The 24,305-nt window shown below is 38.5% G+C and overlaps 2 protein-coding genes across 3 annotated transcripts; one reads left to right on the forward strand and one right to left on the reverse strand.

The window, feature by feature from the left end:
- Positions 1-11,585: 11,585 nt before the first annotated feature.
- On the forward strand, positions 11,586-21,170 carry LOC128860307 (serine protease inhibitor 77Ba-like). 2 transcript variants are annotated; one of them, XM_054097754.1, is made up of 7 exons: positions 11,586-11,747; positions 14,431-14,521; positions 19,621-19,969; positions 20,068-20,344; positions 20,394-20,589; positions 20,664-20,830; positions 20,890-21,170. In XM_054097754.1, exons 2-7 carry the CDS (start codon positions 14,506-14,508, stop codon positions 21,151-21,153), a joined length of 1,269 nt encoding a protein of 422 aa, XP_053953729.1. In that variant the 5' UTR covers positions 11,586-11,747; positions 14,431-14,505; the 3' UTR covers positions 21,154-21,170. The 2 variants fall into 2 exon arrangements, with proteins under 2 accessions (XP_053953729.1, XP_053953730.1); XM_054097755.1 differs by lacking the exon at positions 11,586-11,747 and adding an exon at positions 11,783-11,890.
- LOC128860305 (retinoblastoma-binding protein 5 homolog) lies at positions 21,162-23,988 on the reverse strand. The gene is made up of 7 exons (XM_054097748.1): positions 23,667-23,988; positions 23,248-23,468; positions 22,973-23,179; positions 22,729-22,910; positions 22,201-22,320; positions 21,409-22,037; positions 21,162-21,336 (listed from the first exon to the last, which is right to left on the reverse strand). The coding sequence occupies exons 1-7, from the start codon at positions 23,683-23,685 to the stop codon at positions 21,251-21,253; spliced, it is 1,464 nt and encodes a 487-aa protein (XP_053953723.1). The 5' UTR covers positions 23,686-23,988; the 3' UTR covers positions 21,162-21,250.
- Positions 23,989-24,305: the final 317 nt, after the last annotated feature.

A 24,305-nucleotide genomic window follows, 5' to 3' on the forward strand; every position in this document is an offset into this window, starting at 1 on the left:
AACAACAACCAAAAAAACAGCGTTAAGAAGCGTTAATGGGTGCGCATTTTAGCCGCCCGATAATATTAAATTTTGCTTTTGAGGGTCACAAATATCGAAATTTCCATCTCAACTATTAATTGTTGATTAGTAAAAACAAAACAAAAAAAAAACAAGTAACATTAAATTAATATAGAAAAACAAAAAGAAATAAAAGTATGTAATAAAATTTAAAACTATTAAAGGTTTAAGCAACTAAAAAGAAAGAAATTTTAAAATAATTAAAAACACAATTTATCTAAAATATAAAACCAAAATAAAACACCCAACTATGAAAATAATTCAAACATTAATACTCTAACAACAACCAACTAAACAAACAAACTATGAAAAAACATAAAATAAATTTAAATTTAATTGAAAATCATCTAAATACACGCACACAACAACTACTTACATGCATGCGTTCCACAAAAACAATTGCCCTTCAAATAACACAAACTATAGCAGAACATCAACTCCCAAGCCGTTTATAAAAAATAAAAAACAAAAACCAAATTAACTTGAAAAACAAATACAAAATTCGCTGCCATCAAAAAATATGAAAAATAAAATTCGATAAACAAGTCATAAATTGACTTAGAGAAATGATATGACCATTTGAAAAAGAAATTGAAATCAATCCAAGGCCAAAACAATTGAAGTAAATAATGAAGTAGTAACCAACGAGAGAGGGAACGAAAAAATGTATAGACTTCGTCGCAAACAATCACAGACAAATGAAAAAAGTAGTATTGAATCTCTGGCTTATTGGTGTAAGTTGCATAGATCTGTGTGAGTAGCCTGAATTATGCAAAATTACAATTTCCCAATACAACAAACTCTTTGCGTATACACAATATGAAAAGTTAATAAACAAAAAACACAAACAAAACTAAATGTAATTTGTTTTAATTGGAAAATGTGGTGAATAGACAAAAGGTGGGGTACTGTGGGGAAATATTGTGTACACATGGCGCAAAGATTTTTAGAGGTGTTTTGACAGAATCGGCTGATGGGCTGACTTTACTTGGGAAGTGTTAAACAAGACTTAGCTTGTGTTAGTGATATACGAATGACATGGCATGAGCAGTGGATGTTGATATTTTTCGTATAACACTAACAGAAGCTATATTTTGTTAAACATATCCCAAGTGACGTGGCAGCCAAAGTTCCCCACCACCATAGCTATTAAGCGTGCCTTGAAATTTGCCATCCTTGCAGTCTACACGATGTACAGAATGTAGAGGTGTGGCCAATGTCAGACCGTTAACAGGTTGTCAGCGATTTTCACGGAATCAGCTGATTTGCTGACGTAACCGGGGCTTGTTTAAACCCCTAAAACTGAGATTGTGATGGTGATACACGAAACAAATCAACGCAGATTTCCCCATGTTACTTCGTTGCCGTCTGAATAATGAGTGTAAAATGAGCGGGCAGAACTCAGCTGTCGAATTACCGATGAGGGGCATGGCATCCTTAGTTACTCTCACAATTTTGCTTCGGATGGGCAAACCTTGAAATTTATCTACCTTAAAGAAGAGGCAGCAAGGGATAGAGTCAAAAGCTTAGATTATCTTCTAAAAAAGTGAAGATAAGTCTCAGGTAGTCAGTCTTAAGAAGAGCTAAGATATGGATCGATCGGAGATAATGGGTATATTCAGAAACGCATTATAAATGCGCAGTAATTGCAGCGCTGGCAGCACTGCCAATGTGACAAGTGTTGCAATTGATAGATTGGCAGTATTAAAATTTTTCCTGCAAATAATACGCGACGTTTGATACAAAAATGGCGTTTTGGAACGCGATGCATTTGCAGTACTGCCATATTTGCATTTCTGAACGCATTGCCAGCACTGCAAAAGTACGTTGCGCATTATAATGCGTTATTGAATATACCCAATATAAAAGCAACAGATAAAACCACGGGTATGCTATGTTATAGCGGCTGCTCACTAAGAGCCACACTCAGGCTCATAACTCATTGTGATACCGCATGGGAAACTTATACTTATCTCCTTAAAACCAATGTGAACTTCTTGAAAATTTTAGAAGATCCCTGATTTTCACAGTGCAGAGATCTTCCAACTCAGACAAAAATTGGCTATCTATGGTGGAAATACGTCTGGCTATGGTGCAAATGCGTCAGGTTAGAGCAGGACACAGCCACCGAAGTTGCAAGATCGTCTCTTCCTCTTCTTCATTTAAACAGCTTCTGCAGAAGTCAAGTATCTGCACGCCTAGCCTCTGAGTGTGTCTGTCTATAAGACAGTGCCCCGTTATGACATACATTAGTGCTAAGGTCATGCTTATGGTAGCTAATCAAGTTTCTGATATGAACTTTCAAATGTAGATACATATATTTCATCCTCCGGTTCATGATGAACTGCGATGTTTATGGGATAGAGAAGATGAGGAGTCTATAGAACATCTCATTATCGAATGTCCGGGATTGACGCATAGAAGGAAAAGGTTTTTAAACAAGTTCATGCTTACAGATGAAGACCTTCAATCACTCCCTCAGAAGGAGCTGGTACAATTCCTAAGCATACTTAACAGTCAATAGACAGAATAGGGTGCACAATAGATCAATATGGTCGCAGTGCTAAAGGGCCACACCTTAACCCTTTACAACCATTAACCATTAACCATTAACCATTATGGGTAGATTTTTATTTTGAAGAACTTGGTGTAGTTCAATCACTGGATCGGGTGGGGAAACTATAAGAACATCTTAAAAGAAGAGATTATAAGGTATCGTAAAACTCTTCCCGCTATTGGAAGATGCTATAATTCTTGCAACTGTGAATTCCGCCATGACATTTGTGAAGTAAACTCATAGAAAATATACGTCAACACAAGTCATGGATCGCTATATTGCTCAGGAACGTGAAATATTTCTTTAAATTTTTTTGCGGAATAATTCATGAGTCGGCCGTCGTAGCCGAATGAGTTGAGTTGCGTGACTATCATTCGGGAGAGCGTAGGTTCGAATCTCTGTGCATAAACATCAAATAATAGAAAAAGTTTATTCTTATAGCGGTCGCCCCTCGGCAAACCTCCGAGTGTATTTCTGCATTGAAAAAGTTCCTCATAAAATCCATTTGCTATTTGGAGCCAGCTTAAAACTCCCTCCATTTGTGGAACAACATCAAGAAAAACACCACAAATAGGAGAAGGAGCTTTGGCAAACACCTAACAGAAATGTACGTGCCAATTATTCATTTTTATTTTTAATTCATCGGTGGTGTTTTGAAAGCGTAAATTTCGATGCAGATTTCCCAGTGAACGGAGACCAACTTGGCAAACACTACGGCATTTAGCCGCACGGCTTGAAGAGTTTAAAACAACAGGAAATGGTGCCAGGTTTGGTCGACCATGGTCGAAAGTCGTTTTGTAGAAAATATCGCCGCTGCAGCTCAAGATGTCGCAGAAGACCCCGAAGTATCGACGACATGACGTACCATGCTATTGAACATCAACCAACAGTCTACAGAGAATTCTCGTAAAAGAGTTGAAGATGTTGCCTTACAAACTGTTTGCGCAAACAACTGCTAGCTGTTGGCCGCCAAGCGTGTGAAACTTACTCCCAAGCCTTTCTGAGCCGTGACCACCAGGAAGAGAGTTGTGAATCTAAAATCAATATGCGCGATAAGTCCCATTTCCATCTCTGTGAAAATCCTAACCAATTTTAACAGTGGCTTTTAAAACATTTCTATAAAGAAACCATCCCGTGGGTCACCCTCTGTCTACAACCTAGATTTCCTATCAACAGCAAACACATCTGTAGGAGCCAGTTTGTGTACACTACGACGTTAAAAAGCCGCATAAACCCGCCTCCAGGGAATTCCTTTGATAAGTCATCAATTTACGTAAAGAATTACGCTTTTCTAGTTGTGAAAGTGAAAATACACATGTCAAACTAGTTTCACAACAAAACTTACATTCGTGTCCATATATTTTCAATACGTTTAAGATATATGTATCTGCATATCGCTCGTTTGCCCGAAGAACGTCATGACCTAAAAAAAAATTTATATGAGTATGCAAAAATTACCACCTGCTCTTCTTTTATGCAGTGTGAAAAATTCATGGCGATGTTAATTAACAGTATTTCATTAGATAAATATGTATCTTTATTTTATTCATAGAGGCATAGCGAATTGAAAACTTTGAAGTCGTTTCTTTGGCATTTTTGATTTTTTGAGTTGTGACGTTCTTCAAGCGAACGAGCAATATGTACACATATGCGATAGGTATATGTATGTAAGTACAATATGTAATATCAGCAAAGAACTTGATTATTCAAATGAGCGCCCAGTCAACGCTTATGAGCGGCACTTGGGAAATTCCCTGGTAAACAAATTAAATATAATGCATTTGTGTTGCCGCAGAATATTACGTTTCTTGAGAAAAAGTATAGCAGCACAGATGAGATTTCAATTTCCATACTTTGAGCTTAAAAAAGCAAACTGTGGGAAATTTAACAGTTTTAGTATGCAAGGAAGCAACAGAACTAATTACAACTCAAGGCTGACTAACGCAGTGGAACAGATATTTTAGAGTAGGGCCTTCACTAATAAATTCTAAGCATTAGTGTCCGTACGTAGTAGTCAATCTGCGAAGGATTTGCTTCCACTTCAATACATTTTTCTACATCAGGTTAACCTATGCATTTTTTGTTCTAAAACACAGTAAATTTACCTGAAATACTCGTACAGTGTGATGCGATATCTGGAAATGACATCTACTTATTCACTGACAGCCAGGCGGCGATAAAATCACTCACAAAATAGTCGACAACCTCCAAGGTAGCCATGAAGTACCGCACATCGCTTAATGAGATGTCTGAATCATTTCGCTTAAGGATAATAGGGGTTCCTGGCCATCGCGACATTGAGGCTAACTGCAGAGCCGATGAACTAGCGAGACTAGGCACACCCTTACAAACATGCAACCTACTGATCTTTGAAGAAATCGTAAGGAAAGCAAACGAAAGATGGCGTAATTAAGCCACCTGCAAAATCGTCCATCAACTGTGGCCGACTCTCAATGCTAAACGCACAGAATCTCCGCTAAGCCAAAATAAAGACAGTCTTAGCACACTGATTTCCGTCATAACGGGGATCTGTCTCATAGGAAAGCACGCCCAAAGGATGGGTGTGCAAGCGCATGACTTCTGTAGAAGTTGTCTAGATGAGGAGAAGGAAGAGACAATATTGCACCCTCTGCACCAGTGTACTGCCCTATCCAGACGGAGATTGACTATTCTAGGCACACAATTTTTTAGTGAATTGGAAGATCTCAGTGCAGAAATATGAGATATTGTAAGTTTTTGAAAACGAGCAATGTTTTAGGAGAAATAGGGAAAGCTCCTCTCGCGGCATCACAACGGCGAGAGTTTGTCCCATAGGCCCACCGCTTCAACCAAACCTAACCTACCTAAAATATTATAAATTAATAAATTTTGAATATAATCCGGTCAGAAGATACTAATTTTTAGAGCATTGTTACCTTTAGTTTCTACTTCAAACATTTTATAATAGAAATTTTGTGAAAGTTACTTAAAACTGGAAGTTACTAAAGAAAGTTAAAATATTCTATAAAAATTAAAAAACGAAATTTAAATGGAAATTATAATATTACTATTAATCACCGAAGTTGAAAAGTCCTACGGATGAAAGAAGCTCATCCACTGATACTCCAAACCAATGCTCCGCCTTGTGTACAAGTATTTTCTCAACTTTGAGTCTTAATAGTAGTTCGTACTATCTTCCCCTCATTTGTTTTCTTACGGGTGATTTTTTAGCTATTATCTTTTTAAAAAGTTGGTTTAAACAGCTGACGAACGTTTCGTGTTTTGTTTCACTGTCAAACATCTTCAGTTTGGTCTATAATTTAACCATGAATCGTCTTACAAACGAACAACGCTTGCAAATCATTGAATTTTATTATAAATAAAATTGCGTGTTTTGTTAAGAAAGTTTATCGCGCGCTTCTTCCATCCATTTTATGGTCAGTTTAATCGACCCACTGAAGCGGCTATTCGAGCTATTGTAACTAAATTTAGAACCAAATTTACATTATTGGACATCAAACCACCAACACGCTTACGTAGAGTGTTAATGATAACCATCAATTATCGATTCGTCGCCGTTCGCAGCAATTGGGCCTCTGTTACTCAGCAACATGGAAAATTTTGCGAAAGGATTTAGGTGTGAAGCCTTTCAAAATACAGCTGGTGTAAGAATTGAAGCCGAACGACCTACCGCAACGCAGAGTTTTTGATGAATGGCCTCTTGGAAAGTTGGCCGAAGATCCACTTTTTTATCGAAAAATTGTGTTCAGCGACGAAACTCATTTTTGGATCAATGGGTACGTAAATAAGCAGAATTGTCGATTTTGGAGTGAAGATCAGCCAGAAGAATTGCAAGAGCTACCAATGTATCCAGTTTGGTGCGGTTTATGGGGTGGAGGTATCACTGAATATCAAATCAGTGAATACTGCAAAAAACGATAAAGTGCTCTAAATCGCCAAACTTCTCACGATAGAAAAAATTTAGCGCGAAGCCAATGACGTCTATGGCAACTTAGCTTATGTTCCATGATCAACCCAACCAGCAATCATAGCTCATTCATTCTCAGTTGATGCTGGAGTGACAGTCCTTGGCCGGATATAAATCCGGGTCGTTCCGATAACGTAGAGCCGACTGTCATGGGAACGAATCTTTAATGATAATAGGCTTGGGTTCCATTTGGTGTGCGGCATACAGCTCGTAAATTCATTAGCCAGTTCGTTGCCCTAAACTCTACCGTGTGTTGGTACCTACATAAAGGCTGGAACTCTACACTTACAAGACGGAATTTAGCCTCCGCGTACACGCTGAAGAAGTACTGATTATTTTTTAAGAGACTATGATTATTTACAGTGCTCAGCTCCAGATTAAGCTTCGACTCCAAATAAAAAGTTATATGTAAGGAAGCCAAAGCTTAAATTACACAGTTTTCTAAGATCCAGCAATACTACGAAAAACGAAAAGGGAAGTCTGTAAATTAAATATGGCTCGCTTGTTAATAAATCAGATGCTGAAGCGTCTCTAGACTTTCGTCGGCGGTAGACTTTCGTTCGACTTTTATTCATAAAACTGGCGCTTACACTCTTTTTAGGCATTCGGCCGCGCTCCTCCTTCAATTTGTGGCGTGTGCCTTCTGTTTTCTGTAAAATGAAGGAGCCTAAACTTTTACGCCACCTGCGAACGGCAGATGGTTTTTTATGAGGCGCTCCTTTATGGCAGAAATACATTTAGAGATAGGGGCGGCAATTAGAAAAAAAAACTTTCCTATAATTAAGTGTTTCATGCCCGGGACTTCGAATCTGCGCACTTCCCAATGGTAGTTCGACCAACCTATTCGGCTAAGGTGACCGCTTTTCCGGCTTTGGTTATTCGCTCATCATAAAGAAGGCTCATTGGGATTCGGCCCGGATGGGTTTCAAATTTTTCAGGTAGTTTTGGGGTGATAAAAAAAATTTGCTGGACAAGCTTTTGGGAAAAATATAAATATTTTGAGTTATGCTATGTCTAGGATCTTGAATAATTACAAAGTTTTGAATAACTTTTTTTTTTAATTTTTTAGATGAACCGGATGAGGTTTGAAGGTTTTCAGGCAATTTTTTTTTGTGATGAAAAAAAAATTTTGTTTAGATTGACTGGATGAGTTTACCTTTCACTGGAGCAATTTCCACAAGCCATTACATAATTTTGAAGGAAATTTTGGTCCTTATTGATCTAGGACACATTTGGAGTTGACATTATTCGTGGCTATCAGGATAAAGCTATAGCTAAAGCTAACAAGAGTAGCTGGAAAACACCTTGATTGGTTTAAATTCTATGGAAAAATTTTCAGGAATGAAAAGAGAAACGATTTTTGCTTAAAATGGACTTTGAAATCAAAATTTTGAGAAAATTCTGAGATCCTCGAAGATGCTGTGAATCGTAACGTAACTGTGAATGGTGAGCGCTACCGTGAAATGATATCCAACTTTTTTTTGCCCAAAATGCAAGTGCTTGACTTGCAGGACATGTGGTTTCAGAAATTTCGTGAGTGAATTTTACGTGTGGTTTTTTGAATATTTTTCCTGTAGCTCTTAAAAAATCACCCTTTATTGTAGTGGAAAAATTCGAGTCAACATATTCATTACTGAATCTTCCTATACCAGTAAGAAGTTCTTGATCTCAGCTGTAAGTGCTGCAACTCAAAATAAGTCAATGCAGTTGATTTTAGGTCTCATTAACACGGTAGCTCCTTCCATTTGTGGCGCAACATCTTCCACAAATAAGAAGAGAAGCTCGACCAAACAACTAACAGAAGTGTATGCGCCAATTATTTATTTATTTATATTTACTCGATTTTAGGTCGTTCACAGAAATTGGTAGTCTCGTCATATAGTATGAATAAATACAGTCGCTCGGGTCTACTGATGGTGAGTCTTACCTTTTTGAACATCTGGCAGACTTAGATCCATAGCTATCTGTAATATTTCATCGTTTGACAGAGAGACAAAGTGATTTGACCACATTGAGAATTAGAGGAGGAGAATTGAACTCAAACAATGGGTAACACAAGGGACCTCCAAGACCCACTACACCCTCGAAAAGAGTGACAGCCACCATAATCTAACCTAATATTGGTGACGAGATGGAAATTTCCTCTGCCATTGTAAAGGCCGAATAGAAGTGAACTTGACTTCCTCGAGCTTCTAATTGCCTGCGAGAAGCAAAGGTCTTGCGCGGATAGGCATGTATTAATACAAAGTCGTATTCGTATAGGAAAAAGATGATAACTCAAGCACAAATAGATTCCAACCAGCCTGATAACCAGTCGCTGGGCTACCACTGGCGGCCTTCGAGTCAACTCTGACAAAACCGAGCTAGTGCTATTTACCAGAAAATATAAACCTCCATCCTTTCGGCTTCCTAAATTAAACAACCACGTTCTCCCGCTTACATCGGTAGTTATCTTTGAGTGATACTTGACTCCAAACTCCATTGCAAGCTACACATTGAAGATCGGGTAAAGAAGGCCAGTATAGCCTTATACTCCTGCAAATCTATGTTCGGTAGAAAATAGGGACTCAAGCCACAGGTCGTGCTGTAGATGTACAGCGCAGTGGTTTTGCCAATTTTAACGTATGGATGCCTGGTTTGGTGGGTAGCTCTTCGGAAGGGCTATAACATCGCTGAACTGGGGAGGGTGCAAAGGACTGCGTGCATTGGCATCACCGGAGCATGTAAAACTTGACCCAGTGCTGCCCAGAATGTTGTTTTGCACTTACAGCTCCATCGACGTTTACGTTATTTCCATCGCAGCTCAAAGTGCAATCAGCTTAAAGAAGGTTGGCCTCTGGAGGCAATCTCTCCAGGGACATGGTAGCATTTTTGGACAGTTAATACCGTATTTCTCCGAACTTCGAACAGACCTCTCCATCCGCAAACTAGAGTTTTGAGGGTCGTGCTTGAGCAATCTTTCCAAATAAGAGGGAAATGAAATTGCTGATGAGCTTGACAGGAAGGGAACTGAATTGTCATCAGAGACCTCCTACCCGAGCATCGGCATCCCCCTGACATTTGTTAAAGGGGAGCTGCACAAATTATTTCCCAGGAAAGCTCAGAAAAGATGGTGCTCCATTTCTTCATGTGCTATTTCGAAAACTCTTTAGCCCCAGTATAATATACGGAGGACTAAGAAAGTCCTGGGGACTCCTCTCTGTTGAATTTCCAAACTCGTAGCCGTGTTTACCGGTCATTGGACGGTACACATACGGAAAAGCTAGGGTTACCATTTAACCCTCATTGCAGAAGCTGTGTTGACCTTTGAGAGAAAAAGACTGTTGGGCACTTTCTCTGTAAATGTCCGGGTTTGGCAGCTCGACTATTAAGATCACTGGATGCTCCTTTCTTCGACAGCCTGGCGCAGTGCGCCAACCTAAATCCCATCAATCTTCTCCATTATATCACCAGCTTTGCCTGGCTGTAGATATCTGCCTGTTGGAGGTCTCATAATGGTGTCAAAACGGCACAGTCATTACCGAATTGCGTTAACTGCTTAATGAATGGCGTAGGTGTCGCGGTGAATCAAAGATTGTTTAGGTTACTTTACTTACTACAAATACATTTCGCTTGTTCGCTGGAAGAGCGTCACAACCCAAAACCCTCTTTTTTTTTTGTATAAGTATGCAGGTATGACCGCATAAATTAACTTTCTCATTGAAAGAAAATGAATCTTTGTTTTTAATCACAAGGAAATAGAAATTTGAAAACTTTCAAAGCTAGGTTTCTGGCTTTTTTGTCTGCTTATATAGAGTGATTCAAGAGTGATGCAGATCTTCGACACCAAATAATTGTGATATGTAAATTTTGTTTTTTTTTTCTTTCAGATAATTGATTAAAGTTCCCAGGATGCATTACCTCACGAAACAACGAGGTCAAATGACCTCGAAGAGCTTGAAGGAATTTAAACACAATTTCACAATTTAGAAATAAATCGAAATAAAAATCAAATCAGCCGCTCTACTGATGCTGCCTGCTGAGAGGCGACCGCTATTAGAAGAAAACCTTTTCCATCAATTAGTGTTCCACGCTCCCGATGAGTTTCAAACCCCAATTCGCCCCATTGCAAGGCACACACAAAAAATTTGGCTACGGCGCCCGCCACTGAGTACACATCCTAACAGCGTCCACCATTCGAAAATGCGTAGGTACGAAGGTCCGTGCATGAAACATTAAAATTATAGAGCAAGTTTTTTTCTAAAAGCAGTCGCCCCTCGGCCAACAATGGCAAACCTCCGAGGATAAAAAGCTTAAAAAGGTCTTCATAAAAAATATCTGAATTTGGAGTCTGCTTAAAGCTGTAGGTCTCTCCACTTGTGGAACAACATCAAGACGCTCGCACCCATACAGAGTGTTAGCGCCAATTACCTATATACATATACATATATAACAGTTATATATCTGTTATTTTATAACAAATTTTGAACGGAGAAAATTGTTTATGTTTCCTCTATGAATATCAAAATTATGGCTGACCTTTGATCCCTATAAATATATGTACCTTTAAAACTAGACTCTACCAACCAGTCGCTCAAATTAAAACTAATTTACATAATGAAAGTTTTCGAGTACAAAATTATTCATTCATTTCGTGATTAATGCTATGTAGGTATTGTTTATAAACAATTAATTTGCAAATTTCGCGCAACCAAAATAAAACGCATAAATTAATAGTAGGTGAAATAAAGTATAAGTGAGAAGCAGCGGCCACGATTAAAAAAAAAACAAAGCTTGGAAGTTTGCTCTCTGGCAGTTTCTCATTTGTCAAACCGTGCTCTATGGAGCCACTACTAAGTACAGCAAGCATCACTTTGATTTTAAAACAACTCTTCTCACGAGCAGCCCGGCTCAGAGCATCATAATATAAGTAACTACATAAACACAGATATGAGTATGTACGAGTATATACATATGCACATATACGTACGTTGGAGCTTAAGTGGCTGCTCTATAAAGTATTTCGCTTCAGTTTGCAAACACTCCTCACAGTCATTGGTTTAGAATACGAGAAGATTCTGCTTCAAATTTAATTAACAGTTGATCACAGCTCGATAAGCTAACCTTTATGAGTTCCAGTGAATAAATAATTTGTTGTTCGTTGAGAGTGCGTCGGGATCGTCGGTTCGTAATCAAATGTTCAGTGATCTTCGAGTCACATATATACATATTTATTGTACCTTTTTGCGTGTTCACAACGGAGCTATGTGTTTCGCGTGTATATAAAAACTATATGTACATACATACAAATATACACATGCAACAATGTATCAACTAATTTAATAATAGACCAACGATATACTTAATAAAGAGCATTGAGGCTAAAAAAAATTAGCAATTAAAATCTTATCGTGCGAATAACAAATAAAAACATATATTTGTATGTACATATGTTTATATGTATCTACATGTATATAACAAAAAACGACGAACTACCCAATTAAATTGCAGTCCGGTTTTTTGTATTGATTTCATATTTCTTAAAACGTACATACAATACATACGTACATATACATATGTATTTACATGTATACATTAGGACGGGTTGATTTTTTTTTTTTGCCATTCTTTCCCGCATTTTCGAATGCTACATAAAGTTATAAGAAAAAAAGTGTATTAGAGCTCAGCTCTAAAGTCTATTTCGAGCTCGCCAAATTTTAAAAGAAGCGATCTTTAATTAATACAAAATGAATATGAAGATTAATATTTACTAAAATGTTATGAATACTAATATTTTTTTTAATAAAAAGTCGGAATGAAAAAATTACAATATATAAAGGGGGGTAGAGGGATGTTGCCCCAACTTAATAAATAAGTAATTTGTTGTTAATGTTGTTCAATTTACCGAAAAGCTAGTGCTGCCAGACACCTGGAAAGAACGAAGCTCATGTGCACGTTCCTTTGAGCTGTACAGAGGCGTTAATTGGAAGGATGTTTTTAAATCCGTAGTATTTTTGCATAGAATTACTTTCTGCGAGGGTTTCAAATAACTGACCTACATAAATTAAAACGTTATATGTATGTGTGTAGTATCGAGACACTTTAACCCCCAGCCCAGTCATCAACACTGAACTGAAATACCACCTTGATCAAAAAGTTCCTGGAGCTACCGCCAGGTGACGCTCTTAGTCAACTGATTTGAGTTATGTTCATTCCTACCAAAATTTTATCGCCGTCTTAAAAAAATCTACCTCACACGTGTTTTCGAATTTTTCAAGCTTTAAAAATGGATTTGAATTTACAACTACGATTTTGTATTAAATTTTGTGCATAAACATGGTTTTAATGTAGTGTCAGGCTTGAAAAAGAAAACATCTGTTTAAAAGTGGCTTGAACGCTTCAGAAGTGATCATGAGTCCGTCGAGGATAATGGGCGTCGTGGCAGACCGTCGACATCGACACCTAATGAAGACATCAATAAAGTAAAGAAAAGTTGATCAATAACCGCAAATTAACCATCAGAAAGCTGGCAAAAGACTCGAATATTGCTCATGGACCGTTCAGGATGCATTTAATGATTTATATTTGCGCCGTGTTGCTGCAAAGTTGGTCCCAAACGACCTGAATTTCATGCAAAAAAGGGACCTCTTAGATATCTCCAAAGACAGGATTTCCAAGGCTGAATCCGACCCAACATTCATTAGACGCATCATTTCTGCAGACGAGGCGTGGATTTATGAGTACGACACGCTCTCCAGACATCAGGCGAGTGAGTGGAGAGTTCCGAATGAACCAAGACCAAAAAAAGTCAAAAAAGACAGCGATGCTCACGGTTTTTATGGATTGAAACGGTATTGTACATCAAGAATTTTTGCCAGAAAGTCATATGGTTAATAAGGACTATTATTTGGACGTTAAGAGACGTTGCCAAAAAGGAAAGGATTTGTGGGAAAGCAACTCATGGATTTTGCACCATGGTAACGCACCGTCACACAGTGCCTTCATTAAACTTAAATTTTTGACCAAGAATACCTTCCAACACCCATCGAGTTCACCTGACATGGCTCCCTGCGATTTTTATCTGTTTGAGCGAGTCAAAAAACCACTACGGGGAACTCATTTTAACAGTCAAAAGGAAGTGCATAAATGATAAATCGAAGACAGCTCTGAGGGCTAGACCGAAAATAGAGTTCCAGAAATATGTCGAGAGCTGGAGAAAATCATTATAAAAATAAAATAATAAATAATTGGCGCGCACACTTCTGTTAGGCGTCTTTCACTAAAATTGCTCAAGCTTACACTAAACCCAATCCAAATTTGTTCTCGGAGCCTTTTTTGTATGAAGTATTTTTTTCTGGTAGCCATTTTTTATTTAAAGAACCGCTGGATGGCGCTCCAAAGCAAATTATTGTAATTGTTTAATATTGTAATTAACTGCATATAATTCTTTTTATATGTAAATCAAAGTAAAATGTCCAAAAAAACCAAGAACTATTTATTTCACTTTTCAAAAATTTATTAACATTTTTTTTCTAATTCTATTTTCTATCTTCAAAGCCGTAACTGCCTCTCAATTTTCTTATTAATTAAAGATAGCTGCTATCAAAATTTGGGTGGCTCGCATCGACTTTAGTGCTATGCTCTATTGACCTTTTTTTCTTACAATCTTATGACGAATCTACTAGGAACGATGTCGGAAAAAATCGTTCCATTGACCCGCCCTAATATACATGCATATGTATGTATGTATAAGTACTTACATATATATTTGTTTTTATATACTAAGTGTCAGAACAGCGGTAAACAAAGTAAACTATAACAATGAATTTTAGTATTGAATTACTTTTTCGTTGTTTTCATTCTTCAGGAATCCATTGGAAGTAATTCACCGCGTTCTAAAGTTCCCCGTCATCTTAGAATACTCGCGTCGCACAGCATCAAAATGTTGTTAAGTAAAGGTAAGTCTTGATTTTCCCCTATTTTACAATCGATTAATACAAAATGTGAATAGAATTTATTTAATATATTTAATACACACCGGAAAACCCGTAATTGTTTCGTATAAATTTTTTTTTTTTATGTACAGGGGGCACTATTTATGTTTGGAGTTTCAGATTTTTGGAATAAATAAAATATCTAAGAGATAAGGAGTAGCCTGTTATGCGAGAGTCGGCCAATAAGAGCAGACGAAATCGAACAAGCAGTCGAAAACACGGCAGACGGTTCTACGCTACTAAAGCGACCTGAATTTATATTGGGTTGGTAACTAAGTAATTGCGGATTTCGCTCACAGATGGCTTCAGTTGAATTTTTAGATTTGTAGAGCCATTGTGTGGGCGTTATAAAGTTCGGCACGTTGGTTTTTGACTCTTGGTTCACTCGAGCTTTGTGGGACGGTGCCGAGTCCTGTTGATACGTCCATGGCCTGCCACCGAATTTTTGCCTGCCCATGGCTTCAAAGCAAACTCCAGGATAGTTTCCCCATAATATTTCGCATTTACCTTGACGCCAGGCTCGATGAAAACGATTGGAGAACGCCCATCTGCGGTTGCAGTGGCCCAAACAATAACCTGTGGCGGGTGCAGCCTCCTGGTGGCCAATCGATAACTCAAATTCTCGTTCTCCCTAACGTTTTGGAAGTTTACGAATTGCTCAATTTGAAAAATTTTCTCGTCAAAAAACACAATATTCGGAAATTTACCGCTTTCAGCCAAGCAAAGCAAATCCTTCGCTCTCTCAAGTCTGACTTGTTGCTGCTTTGGAGTGAGATCATGCGCCTTTTGGATCTTGTAAGGCTTGACTTCGAAATTATTTTCCAGTATGCGGCGGATACTACGGTCAGATATTTTAAGTTCTTTCGCCATTTCTTTGGCACTTCGTTCGGGATTTCGCTCAAGTCACTTCTTCACATTTTGAACCATTTCACGTTATGTCTTTTGATGACCGCCTCCATGACGTTTTGCGACGCTATCAGTATCATTGTAACGACTAATGGTGCGATTAAAAAAAATACTTTATTTACTTTAAGGTGCTTGAGTTCACGAACAATCGCTGGTTGTTATTTTCCAGCCAAATAAAAGGGTTTCTTTGTTTGTGTGGCACGTAGTGCCGTCTTGTTGAAAATAAATGTTGTCAATATCAATACCATCCAATTCCGGTCATAAAAATCGTTAATAATCTCTCGATAGCGCAATCCATTCGCCGTAACTGTTGCTCCAGCTTCATTTTCCAATGACTCCGCTGGACCATAAACCGCACCAAACAGTCACACGTTGAGGATAGAGAGGCTTTTCAACAATAACTCTTGGATTTTCTGAGCCCCAGATCCGACAATTTTGCTTGTTGACGAAGCCACCGAGGTTGGGCCTCATCACTCAAGATGATTTTTCGATGGAATTCCGGATAATTTTCATGCATTTCAGCGACCCAATCAGCAAAGACAAGACGCTGTTGATGATTCTTGTGTTAACTGGACTTTAAAATCCATAAGACCCAAATCTTTATGCAAAATACGGTACAATGGCGTGTGTGGAATGCCTAATTCCAAAGAACGACGAAGAATGGACAAACCTGGGTTTTCTTCAACACTTTCGGCTACAACAGCAATATTTTCGGCTGTTCTTGAGCGACGTGCACGGGTTTTATTCTTCACTAACTTGTCCCAACAGCTCGAATTTTTTCACCAATTTCTGTATTGCGGTCCGACAAGGTACTTAACGATGACCCAGAAATGTTCGAGTTTTACGAACCGTCTCTGCCAAATTTCGCCATTTTTATAGTGAATTTTAATAATTTCAATGCGTTGTTTAAGCACCTTCCAGTTCCATTTTTTATTGATGGCGTAGTTTTTATTTGTCAAATATCAAAAAATGACAGCTTCAAAAGTGACATCTACCGAAATAGTGAGATATTCAAAATAACACCTGTTATTGGAAAACCCTTTATAATGCATTCACACTATTACGTTTAAAATCCATTACAGATTTTCAATTTTCGCGTTTACTCTCGGCAAAATACTTCCGCGCTCTTGTTATCAATACTCTGGACTCTCATTTAGCCAACTACCAGACAGCTGATGCCCGTGCATCAATCCAGTTTGCCTTCGAAGACCATAAAAACTAGAGATTAACGGTTTTTTCACGGCCGGTCGCCTTTCATTGGAAAAGAATTTCTCATAAAAACCATCTTGCATTCGTAGGCGACATAAACCTTAGATATTCTCGTAGAAAACCACAAAGACTTTCCAAAGATGAGTTTATGGCTATAATTTTGAGAGACCATCATTGCCCGCTTAGGAAGCAAATCAAGAGAAGAAATGTTATTCGTAAAATCATTGCGATATATTGTTGGTGCTGTTGCCCTTTTTGTTGTTGTTTTTCGTTTTTGTTTTTTGCTACACAATTTAAGCTTCAAATGTTGTATTTGTTTAATAATTCCATGTCTATTGTGTCACCCTAATATAATTCGTAAAATGCTAATTTTGTTAGAGCATATACAAGTATTTATACAATACATACAAACATTATTTACGTCATTTATATAGCATTTAAATCTGTAAGTTGGAAACTCCCGTGCATTCATATTGTTTGTTATTTTATGGGGTCGGGCAAGCGAGACAAGAGACAAGAATTATTAATGGCTTATCAAAGATGAAACGGGGTATTCACACAGCGGTTTTCGTATGAGCAAGCATTGCAGAATAACGATACGGCTCTCCACGAGCTACTTACATGCACACATACATACACGCATAGCTCTTTTGAAGCTTTGGTCATAGTAGTGAAATACTCGTATTTATAAAAAATGTCAAAGCTCTGTTGAAAAGCTTGAATTTTTCTTTTTTGAGTTTATGGTTTTTTGCGCTACTTTGCGGCACGCATTGAACTCATCAGCTTCTGTTGATTTGGGTATTACTGGAAGAGTTTGATTTCAGATATTTAGCCGTGTTAGATCCTTTTGAAATATTATATGCTGGAGCTTCAGTGAAACTCATATTTAATAGAAGTTTGAGCGCCGAATGCGCCATCTTATAATGTTGCCACAATGCCTGATGAAGCGAGAGCCAATGCAATTCCATTTTAGGATCCAATGTGAACCTTTAGCAAACTGACCAAGAACGTTTTTCCAGTACCAAGAAAGAATAGACTACCTCTGCCATTTGACACCGCAGTTGTAGTCGTGTCGTAGGCCAATTTTTAGTCCGGAAACAAAAGTCGTTCATTTGCTTCAACAAATGCATGCAAATCTGCATTGGGCTGCTGTTCTCTCACTAAATCAATATAATTAAGGTCAAGTGCAGAACGTTATGGTACAATCATGGCAAGTTGAATGAGTCCTTTATTTGTGATGGTTATGCATTTGTCTTCGATTTCGATCTGAGCTTTATTAAAGATAATCTCGGAAAACTCCGAGCTCTGACCGAGCTCCTCCCACTTTTTTTGACGAGCGGCTTGATGTTGTTCCTCAAATAGAGGGCCCAACTGTTTTAAGCCGAGGTTTTTCATGACAAAAATACACTCGGAGATTTGCCATTGCCTGCCGAGGTGCGACCGCTATTAGAAACAACTTTTTCTTCATTTTGGTGTTTTACGGAGATTCAAACCTACGTCTTCCGAATGTTAGTGACACACCAACCCATTCAGTTACGGGATCTACTTCAATGGATCGTACGTACTCGGCGCAAAATGTTCTCGCTTAACGCATCTCTGAATTCTGAATCTTTCAGGCTGGATGGCGGAAATATGGTCAAGATAATGGCGAATAATGTTCGAATTTGTCGCTGATGTCAGGTGGCACATGCGTCTTTCAATGTTGATTCCCATTTTCGAGAAGGTGAAGCTTTGGGCATGCTTCTCCTACTCCACCTGACCTTTCCAACACAGAGGAGGCCTTCCTCTTCCTCTGTTGTGATTGCAGATATTCAATGTCGAACATTCTTTGCGTAGGTAAATTTACGTGTTTTGCTGCGCAGAGGCATGTCCGTAATTTGGCTGCAACAAGGTAATGATCCGAGTCGATGTTGGGTTCTCGGATCGTAAGTACATCTAATACACTAGAAGCGTGTCTTCCATCTATCACAACATGATCGATCTGGTTTCGCGTTTTCCGATCAGGAGACAGCCACGTTGCTTGGTGTATTTTCTTATGCTGGAATCTTGTGCTGCAGAGTACCATGTTTCAGGACCCGGCAAAGTCGATCAGTATCTATCCGTTATCGGATGTTTCGTTGTGTAGACTGTATTTTCCAAAATTCCCCTCTTGTCCACCCAGGTGTTGAAGTCATCAAGCATGACTTTTGTGTTGTGGCAGCAACGTGTCATAGCAACGTTCCAGGCGCTCATAGAAGGAATATTTTGTCCCATCGTCCTTCTCTTCCATGGGAGCGTGGGCGCAAATGAGCGAGATGTTAAAAAGTCAAGCTTTGATGCGGATTATTGCGAGACGCTCCTTCACCGGAGTGAACGACAGTACTTGGCGACGAAGTCTCTCTCCCATAACAAATCCCACACCGAATTTGCGCTACTTTACATGGCAGCTGTGGTACACGTCGCAAGGTCCTAAGTTTTTTTGCCTTGTCCCATCCATCGCATCTCTTGAATGACAGTGATGTCAGCCTTTACTCTCACGAGGACATCAACTAGCCGGGCAGAGGCGCCTTTCCCATTAAGTACACCACGCCTGGGGTCAGCATATGACCACCATTGGAATCATTGAGGACCCAGTGTGCCTGTGTTGCTTGGAGGAGACGGATAGCACTGATCACTTTCTCTGTGTGTGTGCTGCCTTTGCTAGAGCAAGACTACGAGTTTTGGGTTCCGTTCTTTCAAAAGCTCTAAATACAATACAATACAGCTTTTTAGCCTGAGTGTTTTGGAGCAACCAAATCTCTTGGTGCTCCTTGGCTCGACCAATTCAAAATTCAATTTCAAAGTATAAACAGAATGAAATATTTTTAGCAACCGGAAAAATTCGAAATATCTTACTCAATACCAGCATATTTATGTAAAAAATTTGCTTGCGTTTTCATACAAATCGTATATTTTTTCAACTTTCCTAGCATGCCTCGTACTTCTACCCATCATCCTTAGCGCCTTAGTCCAGCTGACTACAAGTGAAATTTGTAGAAAATTAGACGATACCAGCACACTACTCCGATCAAATCCGGCAGCGTTCAATAACATCGCGGAAGGTGCGGAGAAATTTGGTTTGGAACTTTTTACAAAGATTTCCGATGCAGCGGGAAATGCAGATTTCATGATTTCACCTTTTTCCGTATGGGCACTACTACTGTTGTTGGTGGAGGCGGCAGCAGGCAATACATTGACCGAGCTGCGTACGGTGTTGCACATAAATGAGGATCGTCAAGCGCTGCGCCATGCCTTCAATGTGGTGCAGCAATTTTTACAGTGAGTGGCTTAATACTTATATGTATAATTGTAAATAGTTGATTAGTTATTAGACATCATAAATTACCACCGGTTTAATACTTAAAACATATTTATAGGCGCAAAACATCCACAGTGCAGGTGGAAAGTTTACAGGCAATGTATTACGACGCTTACGAACAAGTCGCTGAGGACTACAAGACCACATTGGCGACTTGCTACTCCGCCAGGGTACAACACTTGAACTTCAATGACACACAGACAACAGTGAATGCCATCAATAATGCGATAAACACCGAAACAAAGGGTTTAATAAAAAATGCTATTACGGAGGACTACATAAGAGATGCTAATTTATTGCTGACTTCTACGTTGTATTTTAAAGGTCAATGGCAGGTATGTCAATTAATTTGCACCGAATTCTTAAAATAATCAATTTTTACAGTCGCCATTCAACCAAAGCGACACACACAGAGAGATCTTCTACGACATGAATGGCTTGCCCATTGGCGAGGTGGATATGATGTTCCAAATGACACCCTTCAACTATACTAGAATACCGGATTTACAAGGACATGTACTAGAACTGCCATACGGCAATGAGAATAGATTATGCATGCTGGTGATCCTTCCCAACAAAGGTGGGCTAACAAAATTCAGAAATTCATAGCTCATTCTAAAAAAATACGAGTACTTATGTGAATTGCACTTGCAGGTATCTCCGTCAATCAAGTGGTGCATAATTTGCAAACACTCGGTGTACGCCCAATTATGAAGAAACTCGAAGAGGATGCATTAGGCTTTGATGAGCAGGAGGTTGAAGTGTATTTACCCCGCTTCAATACAGCAACCACATTTCCGTTGAGAGGCTCGCTAGAACAGGTACTCAGATAAGTACTACTCGCTGGCAAATCGTTATTCACATTGTTTTCCGTTTACAGTTGGGCTTAAGGGAAGTTTTCAATCCACAGCTGGTAAATTTCGAAATTTTGTCAAAACGCCTATACGTGAAGGATGTTGTGCAAACGACCAAGATAATTGTGAATGAAGAGGGCACTGAGGCGGCTGCAGTTGCCACAGCGTTATTAACCAATAAAATTTCACCGCCGAAATTCTATTTCAATCGTCCGTTCTTGTATTTGATTGCAGAAAAACGATCCAGTGCATTACTTTTCGCCGGACAAATTGCGAGTCCGCACGAATAAAATGGAGTAAAAAACAATTTTGTAAAAGTGTACTTTTTAAATCATTATTAGGAAACTAAATAAGTAAGGAAATTTAAAATAGTTAAAACCTATAATGCTATTTTTTTGGACGCCCCGCTGTCTTCTTGCCGCCTACCGGTTGCTTATCTTTATTTGTTTTGCTTGAAATCAATGGATGGGTTTCTGCATTTTAAAAGAAAGTTGATTTTTAATCATCTCGCGCAACTAACTCATTTGAAATATATTTCCACTTACCATCCACCGGTGCATCTGGCAATGTAATATCATAATTTTTCACTTTTCCCTTTTTCGTCACGACCGCATCATCATAATCCTGTGACGTCGTCTCCCCTTCTTTCGATAACGACGCTTCCACACCATCTTGCATGGCCCAACCATCTTCAGGATCTTCTACCTCAGGTGCCATCGGTAGAAATTGCAAGGCATTTTCATCCTCGCCCTCTTCATCGGATGAGCAAAACGCTGCTACTGGCTCTACTCTTAACACATCCACTTCGATTTCTTCATCTTGTTTCGCATCTGCATTCAAATCCACCGACTTATCTTCATCGGTGATATCGAATTCGGATTCACGCTCTTCATACTCAACATTCTCGTCGAGCTCTTTAAAGTCGGGCGCAAATGCAGACCAATTTTCCACTTGATTTTGTGCCCAAATTGAAACAAGACCCGAACTTATGCTGGCTATAATCGGACGCACCGGATGCCACACAACGTCGAGCAATAGTTCGCCTTTGGTACCATGCAGTATTTTAACCAGATTGCCAATGGATTTCTCCCATATGTAGAGGGCGTGTTGACGTGCACTTCCAGCACAAATGTATTCGCCATCGCCAGAAAAGCAACATTTTTTCCATGTCGTTCTGTAAAAGAACACATTTATAGAGCATTTAAATAAATAACAATAAAAATATATGAAATATTGAATTCGCTCACTGTTGAGAGTTTCGATGCAATATTCAACTTAAATCGACTTAGCATTCAACACATTTTAATGATCTATTATAACAGTCATACTTTACTCACTTATTCACTAAATCTTGCAATTTTTGAACGGGCTCAGGTTCACCATCTTTCCCCAGTGCTATGATCTCCTTCGAATCATAAACACGTATAACGCGATCTGAGGTATTTATTAAAAAAGCGCTGGAATGCATAAAAAATGTAGATGTTAAAAAGTGTAGATAATAAATAAGAAATGACGGAAAATGTAAGTATACATATACATACATACATAAATGCACAGAGTATTTCATTTTCGAGTTTCTTTTTTAAATTCAAATTAAACACATATCTTCAATGCGAATTCATGCCGTTTATTGACACGTAGTGTACGTGCACGTTCACAGCTGTCGTTTCTTTTTGGAAATTATTGTCGCTTAATCGCTCAACAACTTCGCACCGAAGTTTATTTTTAAAGCTTTATTTGTTTATGATTTATTTACATAAACTGTATCTTTGAGATGCCGCGAATTGTAGCGCAACTGTCAAAACATAACTCCGCGTAATCAGAAACTCAAACTTGAAAGGCCCTGTACTCAGTTTAACTCTTACTCGCCCCTCCGTGCAAATTCAATACTCTTTACGGCCGTCGCACTCGATGAGCCTACGATAATACGAAAACTTGCCACAATTTCTAATGTTTCAGCATTTAACACCAAAATTTTCCCCTTAGCATTGCCTGTGTAGATATGCTTGCCACGACGATCAAACGAAGCAACAATGTTTAGATCACCCTAGCGAAAAAAAGTTAATTGAAAGTAATATTTAAAGGAAAATAATAATAAAACAAACTTACATCCGAATCCAGTGGAAGACATTTGTGGGTATCGCCTATTTTTACCAGCACTGCTGCATAACGCATGGGGCACACGAGAAAACGTTTGTCATTGCGTGGGTCGAATTGCACTTTTAGCACTGGAGAGGGAAAGCGATATTTGTGGTCGCAATCACCACTCAGCACATCCCATATGCAGACATTGTTGTCCGTTGAGGCAGAAAGCAACTGTTAAATATAAATGCGAAAAACTTCAATGAATGTAAAAATGCAATGTAAACTCAATTGCTACAAACTTTATGTCCATTACGCGTCCAACTTAAACTACACACCGGATGCACATGAGCCGATATGATTTTGGCAATACCGCGAGTCAGAAAATCCCACACTACAATGCGTCCATCATTGCATCCAACTGCCAATAAAGTACCATATTTATTGAAAGCACAAGTAACAGCGAGGGAAATACAGTCCAGTGAACCATCAAATTCCTCCGGATAGTTTTGGCCAAAGGATTCTGCCCGAGAAATCAAGTTATTTTTATATTCAAATTTAATTGTTGTTGTTGTAATAGCAAAAATATTCCCCATACATACATATACGGGGAATGTTGCTGAAGTGACAGTCCTTGGCCGGAGATATATCCGGGTCGTTCCGGTTACGCAGAACCGACTGTCGTGGGAACACCAATTAAATTGTCTCATATCATACTTACCTAATAATTCTAAATTCATACTGAAAAATAAAAGCTGATTTGAGTATTTATCAAAAAATTCCTCCTACTAAAACTTGTCCGGCGGCGGACTTTTATAGGCTGCTTCCTCAGGTTAGCGGACACAAAACAGTTATTTATACTGAATTAAAACGTCATTGTTTGTAGAAATATTCGCTACGTTATCCCAATAATGCTTTTCTTACAGAATAATTAATTTCATTACATGGAATAAATAGTAACAATTACTAAAATTTTCAACTAAATCAGGAACGCCGTTGGGCTTATCAACAAATGCCAAAACAGCTGATTGGTGTGATTCCCTGCTGGCTGCCAAACGCGATGGAAGCATTCAAATAAATGCAAAGACAATCAGATTAGTGGTCGATTACAATCGATAGCTCTATATATAATGGAGATTATATCTAACACAGTTTTGAAGTGAATATAAAAGCTCAAAACATAGGTACTTTACAATATAACATTGTGCGTTAATTTCTAAATCAATGAAATTTATTATATTTATTATTATATATGTAATAAACTAAACATTAAAAATATTTGCTATTTCGATTGATATGAGATTAGATTTTATTAAATATTAATATCGAAAATCCTATTGTTAGCTAACTTATCTCCTTT

This window comes from Anastrepha ludens, chromosome 4, assembly GCF_028408465.1.
Source record: "Anastrepha ludens isolate Willacy chromosome 4, idAnaLude1.1, whole genome shotgun sequence".
In the NCBI taxonomy this organism is placed as follows: domain Eukaryota; kingdom Metazoa; phylum Arthropoda; class Insecta; order Diptera; family Tephritidae; genus Anastrepha; species Anastrepha ludens.